General features: G+C 56.8%; 7 protein-coding genes across 7 annotated transcripts; 4 read left to right on the top strand and 3 right to left on the bottom strand.

The window, feature by feature from the left end:
• Window positions 1–320: 320 nt before the first annotated feature.
• CH63R_03508 (Alcohol dehydrogenase GroES-like domain-containing protein) lies at window positions 321–1,466 on the top strand (the record flags this gene model as incomplete). The annotated part of the gene is made up of 1 exon (XM_018298483.1): window positions 321–1,466. The coding sequence occupies one exon, from the start codon at window positions 321–323 to the stop codon at window positions 1,464–1,466; it is 1,146 nt and encodes a 381-aa protein (XP_018163299.1).
• Window positions 1,467–2,185: 719 nt separating this feature from the next.
• CH63R_03507 (Amidase) lies at window positions 2,186–3,969 on the top strand (the record flags this gene model as incomplete). The annotated part of the gene is made up of 2 exons (XM_018298482.1): window positions 2,186–2,214; window positions 2,271–3,969. The coding sequence occupies 2 exons, from the start codon at window positions 2,186–2,188 to the stop codon at window positions 3,967–3,969; spliced, it is 1,728 nt and encodes a 575-aa protein (XP_018163298.1).
• A 339-nt stretch (window positions 3,970–4,308) lies between these two features.
• CH63R_03506 (Short-chain dehydrogenase) lies at window positions 4,309–5,229 on the bottom strand (the record flags this gene model as incomplete). Its single annotated transcript, XM_018298481.1, has 3 exons — window positions 4,309–4,604; window positions 4,673–5,116; window positions 5,181–5,229. The coding sequence occupies 3 exons, from the start codon at window positions 5,227–5,229 to the stop codon at window positions 4,309–4,311; spliced, it is 789 nt and encodes a 262-aa protein (XP_018163297.1).
• Window positions 5,230–5,802: 573 nt separating this feature from the next.
• On the top strand, window positions 5,803–8,790 carry CH63R_03505 (C2H2 type zinc finger domain protein; the record flags this gene model as incomplete). The annotated part of the gene is made up of 6 exons (XM_018298480.1): window positions 5,803–6,007; window positions 6,222–6,554; window positions 6,616–6,888; window positions 6,948–7,980; window positions 8,049–8,464; window positions 8,540–8,790. 6 exons carry the CDS (start codon window positions 5,803–5,805, stop codon window positions 8,788–8,790), a joined length of 2,511 nt encoding a protein of 836 aa, XP_018163296.1.
• A 1,213-nt stretch (window positions 8,791–10,003) lies between these two features.
• Window positions 10,004–11,200, top strand: CH63R_03504 (Cofilin/tropomyosin-type actin-binding protein; the record flags this gene model as incomplete). The annotated part of the gene is made up of 3 exons (XM_018298479.1): window positions 10,004–10,022; window positions 10,135–10,724; window positions 10,805–11,200. 3 exons carry the CDS (start codon window positions 10,004–10,006, stop codon window positions 11,198–11,200), a joined length of 1,005 nt encoding a protein of 334 aa, XP_018163295.1.
• A 459-nt stretch (window positions 11,201–11,659) lies between these two features.
• On the bottom strand, window positions 11,660–13,007 carry CH63R_03503 (Succinate:fumarate antiporter; the record flags this gene model as incomplete). Its single annotated transcript, XM_018298478.1, has 5 exons — window positions 11,660–11,813; window positions 11,903–12,362; window positions 12,458–12,706; window positions 12,817–12,864; window positions 12,947–13,007. The coding sequence occupies 5 exons, from the start codon at window positions 13,005–13,007 to the stop codon at window positions 11,660–11,662; spliced, it is 972 nt and encodes a 323-aa protein (XP_018163294.1).
• A 2,414-nt stretch (window positions 13,008–15,421) lies between these two features.
• CH63R_03502 (WD domain-containing protein) lies at window positions 15,422–17,821 on the bottom strand (the record flags this gene model as incomplete). Its single annotated transcript, XM_018298477.1, has 2 exons — window positions 15,422–17,182; window positions 17,252–17,821. The coding sequence occupies 2 exons, from the start codon at window positions 17,819–17,821 to the stop codon at window positions 15,422–15,424; spliced, it is 2,331 nt and encodes a 776-aa protein (XP_018163293.1).
• Between the last annotated feature and the right edge of the window lie 317 nt (window positions 17,822–18,138).

The following is an 18,138-nucleotide window of genomic DNA, read 5'->3' as shown; positions in this document are numbered from 1 at the left end:
GTTGGAGTCGCCAATTAGAGGAGCACGGCGAAGTTGGAGAGTTGAATCCTCAAGAAACCTGCTCCGATGCAGACAGGGATTCTACTTTACCCCGCTTACAGTGGTCTTTCGAGATAAGGGTGATCTCCAACTGACGATGATATTCTTCTCATCCACACAACTTCACCCTTCAGACGGTACATCTGATAAACTAGGTTGAGAAACAATACATGATTGCTTCGAGTTCTGACCTCAGTACCCAATAAAGCCACTTTAACTCAATCGCGCGCACTGCACTCTCCCGCGCACTGCAGAAAGACCCTTGGCAACCTACGCCCAACATGATGACATTCACAAGTATCCCCAGCAGAATGCGAGCAGCGCAGATCTCCGAGGTTGGCATCCCACTCATCCGCTACTGGAATCATCGAATACTGACTTCAAAGCAGTACAACAAACCTTATGAGCTAGTTAAGAGAGACGTTCCCACCATTCGCGACAACGAACTCCTCATCAAAGTCTACGCAGCCGGGTTCTGTCATTCAGACCTGCAGGTTCTACAGGGACAATTCGGTTCGCCTTTGGGCATGATTGCGTCCCACGAGCCTTCCGGCGTTGTCGTTCAAATCGGCAAGGGCTGCAGCAGTGACTGGAAGATAGGTGACCGAGTTGGGGCTCTGAACTTCAAGAACTCGTGTGGCCAATGCAGTGGCTGCGGGTTGGCAAAGCGCACACGCAACCGGCTTGATCCCCGTTTCTGCGAAAAGCGAGAAACCGCCGGCTTCCAACATGATGGGGCATTCTCTGAGTACCTCGCAGTCGACCCCGAAACCACGGTCCGCTTGCCATCATCTCTGCCCTTCGACCAAGCTGCTCCGTTGATGTGTGCCGGCGCCACTGTTTGGGGCTCTCTGGAGGGAGCCACGGCTTCGCTTAGCCCTGGAGACACAGTGGCCATCGTTGGTATAGGAGGCCTCGGTTTCCTCGGTTTACAGTTCGCCAGCGCAATGGGGTTTCGCACCGTGGCAGTTGACAGTCGGCCGGCAGGGAGGCAGTTGGCTACCGAGATGCCGAACCAGGATCTGAAACCTTCACTGGTTGTTGACTCTGGCGCTGAAGATGCCACAGCACAGATCATGGATTTCACGGGAGGAGAGGGGCTCGCAGCCGTGGTAGTTTGTACGGATTCTCTGCCAGCCAACAACTGGGCCCTAACACTGCTTCGCATTGGAGGCGTTATGGGTGTTTTGGGCCTGCCAGCTGAGAGTTGGAGATTCGATTCCAGTGTCATAGTGTTTCGGGAGCTCACAATTCGGGGGAGCTATGTTGCGAGTAGAGAGTCCACTGAGAGAATGATGAAGACTGTAGAGGAGGCTGGCATTCGGTCTCACATCACCTTGGTGCCCTTTGATGAGATCCCGGGCATTCTCGCGAAATACCAAGACAGCGCCTTCAAAGGTAGACTCGTAGTGAAAATAGCTGAATGAGAAAGGGATACGTGACCTCGGTATTTTCAGAACAGTTGGTTGACGACACACGGACTCTGGTCATCTGACGTGAACAAACAGACAATCACGATTCAGTTCACTTGACGCAAGTGATTCATTGCAGTAGGAACAGAAGAGGGGAATCGAGAATCACCATACTCACTTTCAACACATTAAAGCCGAATTTGGCAATCTTGATGTCCTTGCGTCTTCTCCCCCAGCAATTATCCCTGTGCCCTGCAACCAAACCACACTGAACAACATCTGGGGTCGCATTGTACTTCTCACACCAAGCGATACATGTCCGCTTGTGTGGAGTTGGAGTCAACCAGAATTCCCCCAAGTTTGACGCACACTTACGTGCCTGTCAACTTACTCCACGGCCCTTCTCCAACCCCAAGACACGCGACCCGACTGACTATCAATGGGGTCGTTAAGGTCGGCGGGGACGGCAATTAATCAACCATCATCGTGTCTGTTAATGTCGACTTCAATTTGTTTGTCATCAGGAACCCGCCTTGCCACCAAGCGGTCCAATGGCTATTGGAAAACCACCCCGAGCCTTTTTCGCGGCTTGGACATGGATGCATCTTTTAAGCCTTTATCAAGAACCTGCTGGCTGACACTTCGTTGGACCAAGCCATCCTAAAATCATCTGGTGACGCGGCAGACAATCAGCAGACAGACAGCCATCGGCAAGTCGTCACTTTTTCGCCAACATGTCCGTCTTCTTCAAGGACATCTCCACGTATGCAACCCCTAACTTCTTATCGGGGTCCTCGTAACTGACACACATGGGCTTAGGGATAATCCTGTGCAGAAGGGAGACGTCGAAAAACTCCTCGAGCCGCTCGGTCTGACCATCAAGCCTGAGGAGTCGGCCGACTACCAGAGGCTCCTCGCCGCGGTCCACGATTGCGCAACCCGCATCGATAACTTGCCAGACTACCAGCCGGTCCCGGACACCAAGCGGTATCCCCGCGAGAACGTTCATCTTCCCACGGAAGAGGAGCAAGAGTTCGGACATGCGTGGGCTTATCGATTTCTGATTAGAGGCGACCACACCCCGGGCTCTTCGTCTGTTTCTCTGAAGGGGAGAACCGTGTGTCTGAAAGACTGTATCGCCGTTGCAGGCGTCCCTCAATTCTTCGGCAGCGATGCCTTCCTCCCATGGACACCGTCAACGGACGCAACGGTGGTGACACGCGTGTTGGATGCCGGGGCCAACATCCTCGGCACAGCAACCTGCGAGCATTTCTGCAATTCGACCGCGTCTTTCACCAGCGCCCAGGGAACCATCGAGAACCCGTACAAGCATGGCTATTCCACTGGAGGCAGCACATCTGGCGGTGCAGCTCTGGTGGGCTCGGGGAAGGTTGATATTGCTCTCGGCACCGATCAAGGCGGCAGCATCAGAGTCCCCGCCTCATTTTGTGGCTGCGTCGGGCTGAAGCCGACCCATGGGCTAGTACCATTCACGGGTATCACGAGCGGTGACGCCATCGACGATCATGCCGGCCCCTTGTGTCGATCAGTCACCGAAGTCGCACAGTGTCTGGATGCCATCTCGGGCTACGACGGCATCGACGACAAGTCTTTGGGGGCTGCTTCCCACGGTTCCTACGACTTTTCTGCCACTCTTCAGTCATCTTCCGGTCGTTTGGACGGGGTGAAGATCGGCCTCTTGAAGGAGGGCTTCGACCAGGACATTGTCGACCCCAGAGTCAGGGACCATGTCCTTGCCGCTGCTCGGAAACTGGAGTCACTGGGGGCGACGGTCGAGGAGGTTTCTGTTCCTCTCCACTTGGAGGGACCTTCAATATGGACCATTCAGCAGCGTATTGCCGGCTCCTCGGGTATCCTGGGAAGGGCCTCCGGGCGAAGAGGCCTGGGCTTGACCGAGTTCGAAAAAGCACGACTCCCCTGGGCCGACGCGAGTTTCCAGAAGCTCTTCCCTTCGACCAAGAACACTGTCATCAACGGCCTTTATCTTTCCGACAAGTTCCCCGGGCTGTACAGCAAGACGGTGAACATTGCGCGGCAGATCAGCGATGCCTATCAAAGGGCATTTGAGACCTACGACGCCATCATCACGCCAACGACACCGTTTATCGCGCCTCGGCACGGGTCCCGCGAGTCCGTCCTGGGCTCATTCGAGCCTACGATTGGCTTGACAACAAACACTGCCGTCTTCAACGTCACAGGGCATCCCGCCATGTCGATACCTGTCGGATTTCTCCCTGCTCTGGATGACGCACAAGTCCTGCTGCCGGTGGGCATGCAGATTGTTGGCGGGCTGTGGCAAGAAAAGAAGGTGCTCAACATCGGGCACGCCTGGGAAACCAACTTCGACTGGAAGAAAATCAAGAGCAACGGGGGCGTGATTCAACCCGCCCCGGACTCGTTGGCGACAGGAACGCAAACAAAAGTGCATGGAAGAACAATGCCTGAGGTAAACGGCACAACATCACCAAACCTCAAGCGAGTGAAGCTTTCGGTCTGAGAATTTGAGCTTTAAGGTGCGTAGCACAGATGATGCCAGGTTCTTCTCAGAAAAGATCATGCGGCATAGAGCATAGAGTCTGTAGACAATATACTTAAGAATTTAATTCATGAATCCGCAGCCCTCCGGTACACCTCCGTGACTCAATACTCTAGGCTCTTCCCAAATGTCGAATCGTTTCTCCAAAGCCAAGATTAGTATAAATAAGCTGTGTAGCACTTTATCAAGAGTACTACATGGTTACCTAACTTCGCCGAGTTTACTTCGGCTACAACAAGAGCATCAGAGAAACGGACTAGGTTTATGTTCTTTTTAATAGTTACTTTGTTCAGTTGTGGCCTAGTTGATAGTGTAGCCTCCGTCGACCACCAGTGCGTGCCCTTGAACAAACGAAGCTTGGCTTGAACACAGAAACAGCACAGCGTTGGCCACTTCTTCGGGCGTCCCCATCCGCTTCATGGGGGCAATATCAATCGCAGGCCTCAGCCTCTGGACCAGTTCCTCGGACGCCGTCGTCATCGGCGTGGCAATTACTCCCGGGCAAACGCAGTTGACCCTGATTCCATCCTGAGAGTAATCGATGGCGTCTGATCGGGTCATGTTGATTATGGCTGCCTTTGACGCGCAGTACGGGGCTTTTGAGCGATTTCGGTGTCAGGACGGCGCATTAATATTGCAAGGGATGGAGGGCATGGACGCTTACCTGCTGCTGGCCGCGCCACGACGCCGAGTTGGCTGGCGATGTTGACGATGGAGCCTCGCTGGCCCGGATGCTCCTCATGTGGTTTCTGCTTCAGCATGTGGCTCAGAACGGCACGAGACGCCAGCCAGCTGCCCTTGTAGTTGACTCGGGTGATGAGGTCGAAGGCGGCCGTCGACGTCTCGTGGGATCGCAGCGATTCGCCCAGGATCCCGGCGCAGCTGACGGAGTAGTCGATGCGCCCGAAGCTGTTGGCGATGTCCCGCACGAAGGAGTTGACAAAGCTTTCGTCCGAGATGTCACCTTCTTGGCTCAACACCTGCGTTTGGGGCTCGATCTGGAGGATCGCGTCCCGCGTCTCTGCCAGCGACTTTCTGTTCAGGTCGGTGATGGCGATTCTCGAGCATCCTGATCGCGCGAAGCCTCTGGCAACGGCAGCGCCAATGCCTGCGTGAGCGTGTCAGCTACTGGCCGCTGGAAAGCCGGACTGGGCCTCGAGAGAGATACTCACCGGTTCCTCCAGCACCGGTGATGAAGGCAACCCCTGGAAACTTGTACATGCTGGGCTCGAACTAGGGACCCTTGTGCTTAGGTCTCAACGCAACAATCACTCGAGAGTCTGGCAAACTGCGTCTGGGTTCGGGTTGAAAAAGCGACAGGGCAGCCTCGGATGACATCTACTTGAGATCATCTCTTAGGTTCTCCAAGTCAACCGTGCTTGATCCCGTCTGACCCGCCCTGGAACACTACAAACTGGTGGATACTGCGGGGATGCAGCGGAGGATTTCGCAGAAAAGCAAGGAAATGCAACTGTCACAAGGGGGGCCAGGGGGGCACTGCATCATTGATAAACTCCAAAGCCTAATTCCTACGAGATAAGATCGTAGGGTTGCAACGTATCCTGGGGAGGGGCAAAGAGGGGGGAGGGGTTACGAGTCAGTCTCCGAGAGATAGTGTGTGATGGACGGCAGTTGGAGTTTATCTCTGAGCGAGACCGGCCCACAAGACGGGCAAGTTTTCTCCAACATAAGCCAAAGGGTAGCCCCCCCAACCTTCGTCTCTCTCTCCAACTTCCCCCGGCAACTCATCACCTCCAACACTGACACCATCCCATCTTCCTGCCAGGTGGAAGCATGCTGTCCCACAACGGCAACGGCACGAGCACGCATCCACAGCCGCAGCTGCAACCGCAGGATCAGCAGCAGCCCATCCTGCGACCGCATTCGACTCCAGTCAAGCGGAGGAGGCGAACCGGTAACGGCCCCGATGCTCGTTCATGCCCTCACTGCGGGCGAACCTTCAAGCGCACCGAACACTTGGAGCGCCATGTGCGAACGCGTCAGTCATCCCAACATGCATGTCCTCGTCTCTCTCTCTGTCTCTGTCTGTCTGTTTGTCTGCAATGTCTGTCTTGTCTCCAATTGTTGGGGTGAACGGGAACTCGGCTCAGACGTATCCTTGGCCGCCGCATGCCATACCGTCTCATGATCAGATAAGCCCCCGGCATCATGCCACGTGCCGTCATGCTGACTTGACTTGCTCGATCTGCCAGACACCAAAGAAAAGCCGTTTATCTGTCGGTGTGGAGCTGCCTTTGCCCGTCGAGACCTGTTGACTCGCCATCAGCGGATTGCGTCCCATGAGGATGGATCCGAATCGCCGGAGGGCCCCTCGGAGCCGGACTCCGGAGAGATACACGGCCCGGTTGAGGCTGACCTCGCCGCCGCCGCATCTCTGTCGGGAATGAGCGTGAACCATTGGGCACAACCGCCACCGCCTGCAGCGCAGGCAGATCTGTATCCCATGGCGGTCCCCAGGAACGGCGCTCTCGTGGATGCCTCTTCTTATCAGCAGACTCTCCTCGCAGACCAGTTCTATGAAAACGGTTGGTCGCACGGCTCGCTCCGCCTTGAGATTTTTCTAGCCTCGAAAGCTTACGCGGAAAGTGTCAGGCAACCAAGATGCTGTGGGGTTCGACGCTCATTTCAGAGAGTTTGCCAACTTCCTCGACGGTGTCGGTCTGCCGGCCGAATGGAGTCCCTACTTCCATGGCCCCGACCGGGACAATGAGGTCGCGGACTCGGTTATCAAAGAGTCGAGAGAAGGCACGGCTACGCCTGGTGCTCGGAATAGTAGGACCCGTCCGGGGACTCCGTTCAGCTCGTGGCTACCGTCAGCCCCGACAGGGAATCGTATCACAGAGGCCCTACCAGATACAAGTAAGTTATTAAGAATGTAAGGGTACTAGGCCGTCGACTCAGCTGATGCGCAAAACAAGATCCGCGTTCTGTCGATACCGAGTCGCAGCCGTACCGCGTTTCGGACGAGCAGCGGTTCCGACTCAACGCCTCCATCGAGACGTTCCGAGATGTCCTCGACCCGGACTTCAAGTTTCCTTCCCGCCATGCACTCACCCGCTACATGACGTCCTTCTTCGAAGGCTTCCACTCGCATATGCCTTTCATCCACACGCCGACGTGGCGGATTTCCGAGCACTCGGTCGAGCTCATACTCGGCCTCGCCGCTGTGGGTGCTCAGTATTGTTTTGAACATCGCATGTCCGAGAGGCTATTCCACGCCGGCAAGGCCATCTTGTTGGAAAGACTCGTGCATGAGTCCGACAAGTTCGGACCAAGGACCGGCTCCTCCCTGAATCTGCACAGCTTGTCGCCCCAACACCGCGGATCAAGAGACGCCCGAGAACGAGACTGGGGTTCCTGGGAGCCCATAGAGACAGTGCGTGCCCTCATTGCCCTCATGGGCTACGCCACGTGGGAGCCCAAGATGTCCCTGGTGCAAGAGGCGTTCGCCCTTCAAGCGCTGCTGGCGCAAGTCCTCCGCGAACTTGGTCTCCACGAAGAGGACGGACCCGGTGTCGCCGTGGAGCAGACCACGCCGCAAGCTGCGTGGCACGTCTGGATACGGCAAGAGTCCGTACGGCGGGCGAAGCTCATTGCCTTCTCCTTCATGCACACCCACAGCATCGCATACAACGTGTATCCCGTCCTGCGAAGCAACGAGGTCGGCCTGCGGCTGCCGTGTTCGACAGGCGAGTGGAAGTCCCAGACCGCGTGTCAGTGGCAAAGCGCCCGCCGCGAGAGCGGGAAACAGCAGCTCTTCTTTCAGGATGCCCTGTCGCTGCTCCTGAGGAACACGGACGGCACGGCGCCCGTCGATCCGATCCCGACGCCCCTGGGAAACTACATTCTCCTGCACGGCCTGCTGCAGAGAATCTACATTGTCCGGGACCTCTCGCTGCCGGTGATGGATCATTCGGCGTCGTTGCCGAGTGAGGAGGTTGACAAGCTCGAGTGGGTTGGACCATCCACCATCAGCTAGAGTGTACAATGGAATACTGACTGACCTTTTGTCGATTCAGACGCGGATTACGGTCGTGGACTGCGGGATGGCAACAGGCCCCTGAATCGAGCCTCGATCCAAACAACGAGAACGGGCCAATCCCGTTCACGTCAAGCTCTTTGCTCGGCCTGGCATACGTCCGCATCTACCTCCACCTTGGTCCGTACCGGTTGCTCGAGACGCGAGACCCCATACGCATCGCCAAAGCCATCAGCCGGTCTCCTGCGGTGGAACGCAGCAGCGGCGTCATCACCGCGCTTCTCTACACGGCTCACATGCTCAGCATCCCCGTCCGTCTGGGTGTCGACCGCGTCGCCCGCAGTCAGGCCTTCTTCTGGAGCGTCCGACACTCACTCTCGGGCCTCGAGTGCGCCGTGTTGCTAAGCAAATGGCTCTCGTCGCTGACCGCATCCACAGCCTCCACGCCACTAAGTGGTAAGTCGACCGTTGTGGGGGATTCGGCTGCTTGTGCACCAAAACTTGGGCTATTTTTGCTGACGAGAGAAACAGATAGCGAGGACAGAATTCTGCATTGGGTTCGGTGCATTGTGGAAGAGGCGTACGACGTCGTCGACTTTGAGGACGACGAGCCCGAAGTATCGGCGGACCGGGATGCGGCCTCGCTGAGTCTGGCGGTGCTGAAGATCTGGGCGCACTTCTTTAAGAGCAACACGCAGTGGCCGTTTATCAACATCATCGGCAAGAGCTTGGAAAAGTACCGAGGGCTGCTTATGCACAGCAGATTGCAGCAAGTTTCGTAGTGACGCCAGATACGCGTACACGAAGACGATGATGCAATCCCAAGGGGGCGGGCGGGTTGCGACTCGGCAAGGAAGTCGTTCCTCGGATGAAACGAGCAGCTTCTAGCTCAATTCGAACGACAGGGCGACAACAAGAACAACACCGACAACAACATGGCAGTGCCCATTGGATCGTTGTCAGACGTCTCGTCCAAATAAGCAGGTCGACATCGCCCCTGCTGGACATCTGACCTTGCCCCCGATACTTGTCGTGAAGACTTTGGCCACTCGCGATCGGTTTCGGGCCACGTCTAAGACTGAGGGCAACTGGTTCATCATTAGTTCACAAAGTGGCCTGCCATTTAACGCAGAGAGTCAGTCACCTGCGCCCGCACCTTTTACTCCGCGAGACTGGCCGAATGTGCTTTTTTTGTTTATTCTCACACTTGAAGAAGATTCGGCACAGAACATCTGACTCTCATCACCAGCAGCGAGCGAGTCAAGATAACCTAGGTCACATTTGGCAGCCGACAGGCTTCTGGTGTACCCCGTCGGCAAGGATGGATGGAAGTTTCTCTGTAGGTTTGTCGACACAGACGTGCCTGGGTGAAACAAATTTCCTGCCTGAACAATTGGCGCTCGCGTCAGGATAAGGACAGCTGTGCAAGAACAGCTATGGTCTGGACAGCGAGGACGGGTTCGCTCTGTGTCATCGCCATTGCGTAGGCGTGAGTGGGATGGAGTTTACTCGAGGTAAAGCAGCTAGCTAGCTGATTGTGATCAAAGAAGATTTGTTTTATTGTGGCGGCTTGTAAACGGATGTCGCGGTCTAGCGATCAAGCTGCACTCGCGAAATTGGATTGGCGTATGTAAGTAGGTAGGTCGAGGGAGAGGTCACCACAGTGGAAGGGGAAGTTGAAATTGCTTATGTAATGCGTAGCTGGCGGAACCCCGCCCAATGCGGCAGCTACTGTCAACGCAACTGTTCCGGCCCCGCCTTAGGTACCTTACAGTGGGGGGGTTGGTTGTCCCGCTCCCAAGCTGACGTCGCCGTGGCCGCATCTCGAGCTTCAACATCCAGGCTGCCGCTCTCACCGCATTCGCCCGACGGAGGCGGTATTCGATACCTTCGGGGCCTTATATACACCACCAACATCTCCAACCTGTTCCAATTACCCCCCTCTCTCTCTTCTACAACCTCGTATAGCTGGTCTTCCACCCTCAGGTCGCCAGAATGCAATCTGGCATCTCAGGCACGTCTCCCCCCCCCCCCCCCCATCCCATCCCCTCCCTCTCCCTCTTCCCGATTTCGTTGCTGGCCATTAGACTGTTGGTCTCACATGCCACGAAACTAACATGTCACAGCCTCCCAGGAGCTCGTCTCCCAGTTCAACACCCTCCTGTCTTCAGACGACCACTTCGGCCTCCTGGTCACGATCGACTCCGAGAACCTCCAACCCGTTCAGTTTCTGTCCAAGGCCTCGCCCTCGGCCTCCTTCGACGACAACCTCGCCTCCCTCCAACCTCACCTCAAGCCCAATGAAGCACTCTATGCCCTCCTTCGCCGATACGACACGGCCCCGCACCTGATCGCCGTCACCTACGTTCCCGACTCGGCCAAGGTCCGCCAGAAGATGCTCTTCGCCTCCACCCGCCTGACCCTCGTTCGCAAGCTCGGCTCTGAGCATTTCCGCGAGTCCATCTTCGTCACCACCCCCGAAGAGCTCTCCGCCAAAGGCTTCGCCAAGCACGATGCCCACACCGAGCTTGAGGCTCCCCTGACCGAAGAGGAGCGCAGCCTCGGCGCCGTGAAGCAGGCCGAGCAGGAGGCGAGCACCGGCACCGGAACCAGGGAGATCCACCTGAGCAAGACCTTGGCCATGCCTATTTCCGAGGAGGCTCTGGCAGCCTTGAAGGAGCTTTCGTCAAACAGCGCCGAGGTGCTGGTTATGCTGGTACGTGGTAGCCCCTTTGTCTTCCCTTTGCCTCTTCTTCTCAAAGCGGGACCGTCGTCTAACCAATGTCGCTCCATTAGAACATCAACCCCGAAAAGGAATCCGTGGAGCTTGTCCCCTCGGGCGAGCGTCCTGCCTCCATCTCCGAACTCACCCAGACCATCTCTGCCACCGAGCCGCGCTTCACCTTTTACCGCTTCACCCACACACACGATGGTGTCGAGTCGAGCCCCCTGATCTTCATCTACACCTGCCCTGTGACTCCCGGCAACAAGTCCATCAAGAACCGCATGCTGTACCCTCTCATGAAGCGCGCCGTCCTCACAGTCGCATCCACCGAGGCCGGCCTGACCCTCGATAAGAAGTTCGAGGTCGAGGAGCCCCACGAGGTTACCGAGGAGACGGTTCTCTCGGAGCTGCACCCCAAGGTGACGACCAGACAAGGATTTAGCAGACCTAAGCGACCCGGTCGGTAGATAACACACGCACGAACATGACGTAGAGTGTATTTGGGAGCTGTGGTGAAATTGAGTCTACAAAAACTCCTTAAAATCTGAACGAGGCAGGCGCGTGCAGGGCACTGGTATACACTCCGCCTGTAGATCAGGCTGATGATAGACATGTGTTTTATTCGCGATGCAGTATCTTTCTCTCTCTCTCTCACTCTCTCTCTCTCTCTCTCTCTGATCCTCTCGCTGTTTCTGTGTGTGTGTGTGTTTGTGTGTGTCTCTACGGATCATACACATTCTCAGCATATTTACAAATTTGCACAACTACCGCTTCAAGCCGGCATCCATTGTCAGTTCCCGTGACCTTTGTTTGGGTCAGGATAGCAGCCGCCCTTTACGGAGCATGCGGAATCAGACCCTGGTATCATGCAAAAGACAAGAGACGGCGCGCGGGCGGGGATAACCAGCAAGCCCAACCAAACCATCTTACTCCTCAAAGTTGCCCCCGGTAAACGCCAGGTTGCTCCTCTCAAGCTTCTCCTTGAGGAACTCGTAGACGGTAAACGTCACGGCCTGGCCGGGCGCGACACGCATGATGCGCGGCGTGATGCCCTTGTAGAAGGCGTGGAAGCCCTCTTGTCTATTTGTGACGCAGACCCGGTCAGCGTTCTGCTCGCTCCCCGCGGGGAAAATTCGTTTTTTTTTCTTTCCAGGTCGCGGCCAACTTACTTGAACATGTCGCTCGAGATCTTGGCGATGCGACTCCACGCGCTCGTGCCGTACTCGGCCGGCGTCTTCTGCAGCCTCGTCTTGATGGTGTCGATGGGCGCGTTGCTCAGGGGCCCCATGGCGCCGCTGACGAGCCCGATCAGCGTCGTCTGCCAGCCCGGCAGCGTCGTGCGCTCGAACTCGGGCTGGTAGTTCTTGAGCGCCTCCTTGAAGTACGAGTAGGCCGTGAAGTTGACGGCCTGGTTGCTGCCCTGCCGCAGCGCCGTCAGCGACACGCCGCGGTACAGCGCCCCGAACCCTTCCTCCTTGACGACCGTGTAGAGCGCGTGCGCCGCGTTGCGGTACTTGGGGATGTCGAGGGGGTCGGCCATGCTGTGGTGCTGCGCCTGGAGCCGGATCTTGATGACCTCCATCGGCGTCACGACGGCGACGGCTTCCGTGACACCCGCCGCGAGACCGGCTGTGTTTGGGACGACGCCCGGGTCAGCGACTCTCGCCTTTTTCTTTTCCCTTCTTTTGATCGACTCAACCCGACAGGAACATTGAATGACTCACCCATAAACGTCGCCTGTCCGCTGACGATGCCCGTCTGCTTGTCCGCCAACGCCTGCTTGTACCCCTCGAAACTCGTGAAGCGGATGGCCATCTTGGGCACGATGCCCGTCAGCACGGCGCCGAGTCCCTTGTACAGGCCCAGAGGCGTCTCCTTCTTGACGATCTCGACGCCCGTGCGGATGAAGCCGCGCTTGGGTGCGCCGGGCTGCCTCGCGCGCCGCGACAGCTGCATCCGAACCTTGATCGTGTCTGTGGGAAACAAAGGGGACCCGGGTCAATTGACTGCGTCTCCAAAGGGCCTTGCGCTTGCGCATGCGCATGCGCGAAGGTTGAGGAAACATCTGCAGGCAGGGTCTTACCAAGGGGATGGCATGCCAACGCCTCCATCATACCGGCGCCTCCTCCGGCTGTTCAGAGTCACCATGTTAGCCGCGACATCCCTACAGGTTCGCCATGGTCAGGTCCCTATGTTTTGGTGTATGTACATACCAATGAGGTTGGTGGCCGCCGAGGTCGGCGTCTTGCCGTCTTGCTTCACCTTGGACGCCATGGTTTGGGTCTTCGCGGGGATACGATTGGAATAGATTCGGTCGAGGTAACAAAAGGGCAGAGAAGGCTTACGCCGGTGTGTTTATGAGCAGCAAAGCAAGTGTCCTCGACTTGTTGTAATGGACGATGTCTCACGAGGAATACAGGAGGAGAGAGTAGAAGAAGGAGGGTATCATGAGATCACAAGGAAAGGAAAGCTTGGGGAGAAGTCGGGGCAGGAGAAGGAGAAGAAGAAGATTCGGAACAAATCGTCAGAGAGCTACAAAGCAAACATCCTCGGCGCCGATGATGAAAGCCACGGCAGGACGGACAACGACCACCCATATAAAAGTGGCGTGTGTGTACAGGAGGGGAAGGGAGGGGAGGGGAGGGGTGGCTCAGTCTACACTACACCAGGTCAAGGCACAAGCCAGAAAATAGAAATCAAGGCCGGCCGAAGCATCGGATCAGGCAGATGACTCAAGGTTTCCGGTCTGGCGTAGTAGGTACTGAATGCCAGGCGCGGAAAGCATGAGGAGGAACGAGACGACGGAAAGCATATGGTCAGAAGGCGACCCTTTCATCCGCGGCACAACGCAACGGGGGGCCAAGACGCAGGCACATTCACACACACCCCTCCAGCAGACGACGCCGGCGCCAGGGGTTTCGGTAAACCAAGAGGGGGTGCCGAGGGGAGGGGTGGCGTGTATGGATAGACAACTCTTTTGACGTCTTCCACGCAGTAGCTGTGGAAAATGGGGAAGAAAAAGGGTCGGGACAGAGGGATGCGCGTGTGAGTGACGGCGCAAAAAAAGCACGGGACCAAGTTTGTCCAGTGTGGCCGGCCCAAACCATCGATTCTTCAGACGTCTGTAGCGGGTTGCGACAAGATTGACTGACCATCCCGATTCGGCGGAACGGAGACCTGGGGCATGGGGAAAGGGGGGGGCGGGCAGGAGGGGTGTGGGAATGAGAGATGGGAAAGACAAGAACATGAAAACGAGACCAATGACTAGATCACTGCAAGCGGACGCTAGAATACCGCCAGCCGGTCTTGAAGATGAACACCACTCACCCCCTGACTAACCGCTGGTGTTGCTGTCATTGTTGCTGTTTCTGTTGCTCCTAAGAGTTGGTCTAGTTGGCTTCCCCGGCTTCAAGGTGAAGCGTCGCGCTGAACCAAAGGAGCAGCTGGGTGTACATCGATTTTTTTTTTTTTTGCTGGATCCAGAGTCATTCATGGTCTCTTGACATTGACATTTCCTTTCGGCCTGTGACAATCCCTTCCTCAAGGGGACGACGGGGAGCACGGCACACACACACACATGCAACGACGAGTGACGTAGCAGTGAGCCTTCCCCCCGGTTCCTCCAGCGCGGCAGCGTAGCGGCATGCTGCGGCAGAGCCCACTTTGCAGGCTTGCAGCTATGCCGACCCCAAGCCGAGCTTGTGATTTTGCGGGGAAGAGAGAGAGAGACAGAGGTCGTTCGTTCGTTCGTTCCCTCAATCACACTTCTCATATTATTCCTCTTTCGCTGCTCGGTTCTGGACCGTGGAGGCGGAATCTCACCTTGGGGACTGCACTCTGGGCTTCCCAGTGCGGAGATCGGATACTTCCGCTCTTCCGACTGGCCAGACTCATTCGTCAGAATTTGCCGAGGTTCGGAGGCTGGTCCTGACACTCCCATCTCTCACCCTATTGTTCTCAGCCATTCAGTCAGTCAGTCACTCATTCTCACTCAGTCTCACTCCTTTACTCGCTCATTGCTCAATCTGTTTTCAAGCCTTAATACGGCAAGTATCCTTCCACCTTCTCTGTCCCCTAAACCCTGAAGAAAAGAATGTTCAGTAGTCGCGACACAAGAGGCCAGACTCCCTTCGGGTGGCTCCAGTCACCTCATGGCGAACGTCACCTGATGGAGGGGAGGGGCGGGAAGGATAAGCAGGCTGAACCCGGTGCTGATGTGCGGCGCCAGTATCAGATGAAAGTCGCCAGTGAGGCTGACCGCACCCGCCGCGCACGTGAGACAAAAAGCATGTGAAAATAATGGTACGAGTCGTAACTTCTCTAGTAGATTAAAACGGGAGAGCTTCATGATGTTAGGTAAGATATCCTATGCTCGAATAGCGTGCCGCTACTTTTCCCGATTCCTATCCGATTCCCTTTTGATCCAGTGGGAGATAATACCACGCCCCAGAACGCCATCCATATGATCGGGTCTTATTTCCCCTAGTCCTTCCCGAGTCCCCGAGGACATTTAAATACTCTGAACATGAAGAGATAAGTTGCAGCTAATTCCCGCTGTGCAACGGTGCCCATCTCTCGTAGAAAATCGCCATTGGGGAATCATCACGCCAGACACCCGCCGAGAAATGACAAAAAAATTAGAAGAAAAATGTCGTAAGAGGATCAATCCAACCAATCGATCCCTCTTCTTACGCCGGAGTGCCGCACTCTTCGAGGAGGGGGCCATCTGCCTCGAAACTGTAGAGGCGCACTTCGCCGTCTTCACTGCCGCTGGCCATGCGGCTGTCACTAAGGCCAACACAGGTGACGGGACCAGAGTGGCCGGTAAAGGTGCGTTCGCACTTGCCGCTTTTGGGTTCCCATACCTTGACCATGGAGTCGTTGGCGCCCGTGACAATACGCAAAGTGTCGCCCACGAGGCCCCATATGCCCTCGACGTGGCCAAACATGGTGCGGAGACACTTGCCGGTGTGGATGTTCCACACCTTGACCGTGTTGTCGAGGCCGGCGGTGAGCATGTAGCGGGGCGGCAGCTGCCGGGTGGGGTCCGAAGAAAAGGAACAGCCGAACGACGTCCGGTCGTCCTCCGCCGTGACCGAGTCGCTGCCGCCGAAAGAGGAGCCGAGAATGGACGCCACATTGGCCGAGGCAGTCGGGGTGGTGCTGCGGCCGCTGTTGACCGAGGCGTTGTCGTCGCCCGCAAGAGCCTCCTCGTCCGGCTCAAAGTCCTCCGGCATCAACAGAATCTGCTGCACCTGGCCCATATGGCCCTCGAACGTCTTGATGCATGTCTTGTTTCGTAGGTCCCAGAGGCGGACGGTGCAATCGTCCGACGCCGAGAAGAGCGTCTGCGAGCCGGGGTCAAGCCGTACGTGGTTGACCCAGTCCTCGTGGCCACGGAGACAGAAGGTCTCCTTGCTGTCAAAGTTGAAGATCTTGATTGACTTGTCGATGGAGCCCGAAGCCAGGAACTTCCCGTCGAAATCAACCGTGATGACACCTTCCGTGTGGCAGCGGAGAGTGCTGATGCAGTCGCCCGTCTGCCAGTTCCATACCTTTACTGTGTGGTCCAAGCTGCCGCTAAAGAGCTTGTTGCCGACAAACTTAAGGGTGCGGATGCCCATCGTGTGGCCGCTCAGAGTGCGAATCTCCTCGCCTGTTACAATATTCCAGATCTTGATCTTGGCATCATAGGACCCTGTGGCAAGGATCTCGTCGTCGAACTGCAGGCAGGTCACGCCGTTGTCGTGGCCCTTGAAGGTCTTGATGTGGCATCGACCGTACTTCCAGTTGAAGCCGACCTTGAACCGGTCGCGATAGACGCTCTTCCACGGCCTGATTAAGCGCTCCCGCTCCTTTTCGGCTCCCGTCTTGGGTGCCATCGGCTCGCCGACATCGCTCAGGCAGGCTCGTTTCCTTCCGTCATCGAGCACGACGAGCTCTCTCTTCTTGTTGGCGTTGGGCGAAGACGCCGTCACAACCTCGTCGACCTGCTCGACCGCCTCGACGGGCGCCGCCTGCTGGAGGCTCCTAGCTTCGGCAAGCTCCTTCTGCTTGTTCCAGTCTCGCAGCCGTTTTCGCTCGAGGAGGGGAAGACCGAATCCACACTTGGTACACTTGCGGTCGATGTGTTGCTCGCACATGCGGTGCCATACAACGTCGTCGTCGGCGAGATCACGCCATCTCCTGCTGACCTGGGCAGCCTTGCATAGGGAGACGGTATCGAGATAGCCCAGCACCTTGTATGAGATCTCAGTCGGGAGGGCGGCCATGAAGTCGATCTTGAGCTGCTCGTGGACTTCGCGAGAGACGGTGGATAATTGGGGGAAGCAGCATTGTGTGATGATGCCCTGGAGCATCAGATCGCGGTGCTTGGCGGGGGCGGCGGAGAAGAGGGACCAGACGTGGGTGATGGCTTGCTGGTCGGCGGAGGGAAGCTTGTCGAGTTCCTGTGCGGGAGACGTGTCAGCACTGGGTCGACGGGCCCTGAGGGTATCACAGCAAGACGGGCGGCTTACGCTCTGGATCAAGACCATCTTGGACTCGTCGGCGGCGCGACGACACTTTGCGTCGGGACGGTGACGGTAGCAGAACTTGCTGTTGGCGTCCCGAGTCTGGCTGAGGTGGCCGCTGTTGTTGGTGCCGTTACTGTTGTTGTAGTTGTTGCTGTTCTCGTTTTGGATGTCGGGTTTGCCGATGGGTGCGTAGATGCCGGGGATGTGTTCTCGGAGGAAGGGGGTGACGGTCTGGCCGACTAGTTGGGTGGGCATGTTCGCGGGGAACTTGGAGGCGTCTCCGTCGTTGGGTCTCCGTCTATCGCAACTATCTCTCGATGGATGGTTCGCGGTCGTCACATCGTCGTCGACATAGGCGGTAGTAGAGTAGGAGGTAGCTGTGGTCGAGGGGGTAGCGGAAGCGGTGAAGGTCGGTGTGGTTTTGAAGTAATCGGAAAAGGCAGAAGTCGAGGAGGCCTGGTCGTCCTGGCAGTGACTGGGTGACGACGGGGTCATGTTCCTGTCCAGAGACGGGTCTGGGTTTAGGTTCGAGCTCCGGGGCTCCGGGACGGTTGACGTGCTTGAGAGATCCATGGCCGCAATATGTTTCAGCGAGTAACGGAAGCGAAGCAGAGAGAGCACAGGTCAGAAAGGTTAGGAGTAGATGGTGTCAAACCATCCGGGGCTAGACGGATGGGCTTGCCTGGTGTTGCCGGTGTAGGGAGGTACAAGAGACACAGCCTACAAGCGAGCAGCAGCAGGAAGCAGAGAGCCGTGGACAAGAGGCCGAGAGACAGGGAGGGGAAGGGGAGAGGTGTGTAGAGTGACACTCGAGTGACACTCGAGTGACGGTCGTAGGCGGACGAGTGTTGTTTTGGGTGAGGGTGAGGCGAGAGGACCTGGCGATGGCG

This window comes from Colletotrichum higginsianum, chromosome 2 (assembly GCF_001672515.1).
Source record: "Colletotrichum higginsianum IMI 349063 chromosome 2, whole genome shotgun sequence".
NCBI lineage: Eukaryota > Fungi > Ascomycota > Sordariomycetes > Glomerellales > Glomerellaceae > Colletotrichum > Colletotrichum higginsianum.
Note: the sequence above shows the minus strand (reverse complement) of the source record. Positions and strands in the feature narration are given on the sequence as shown.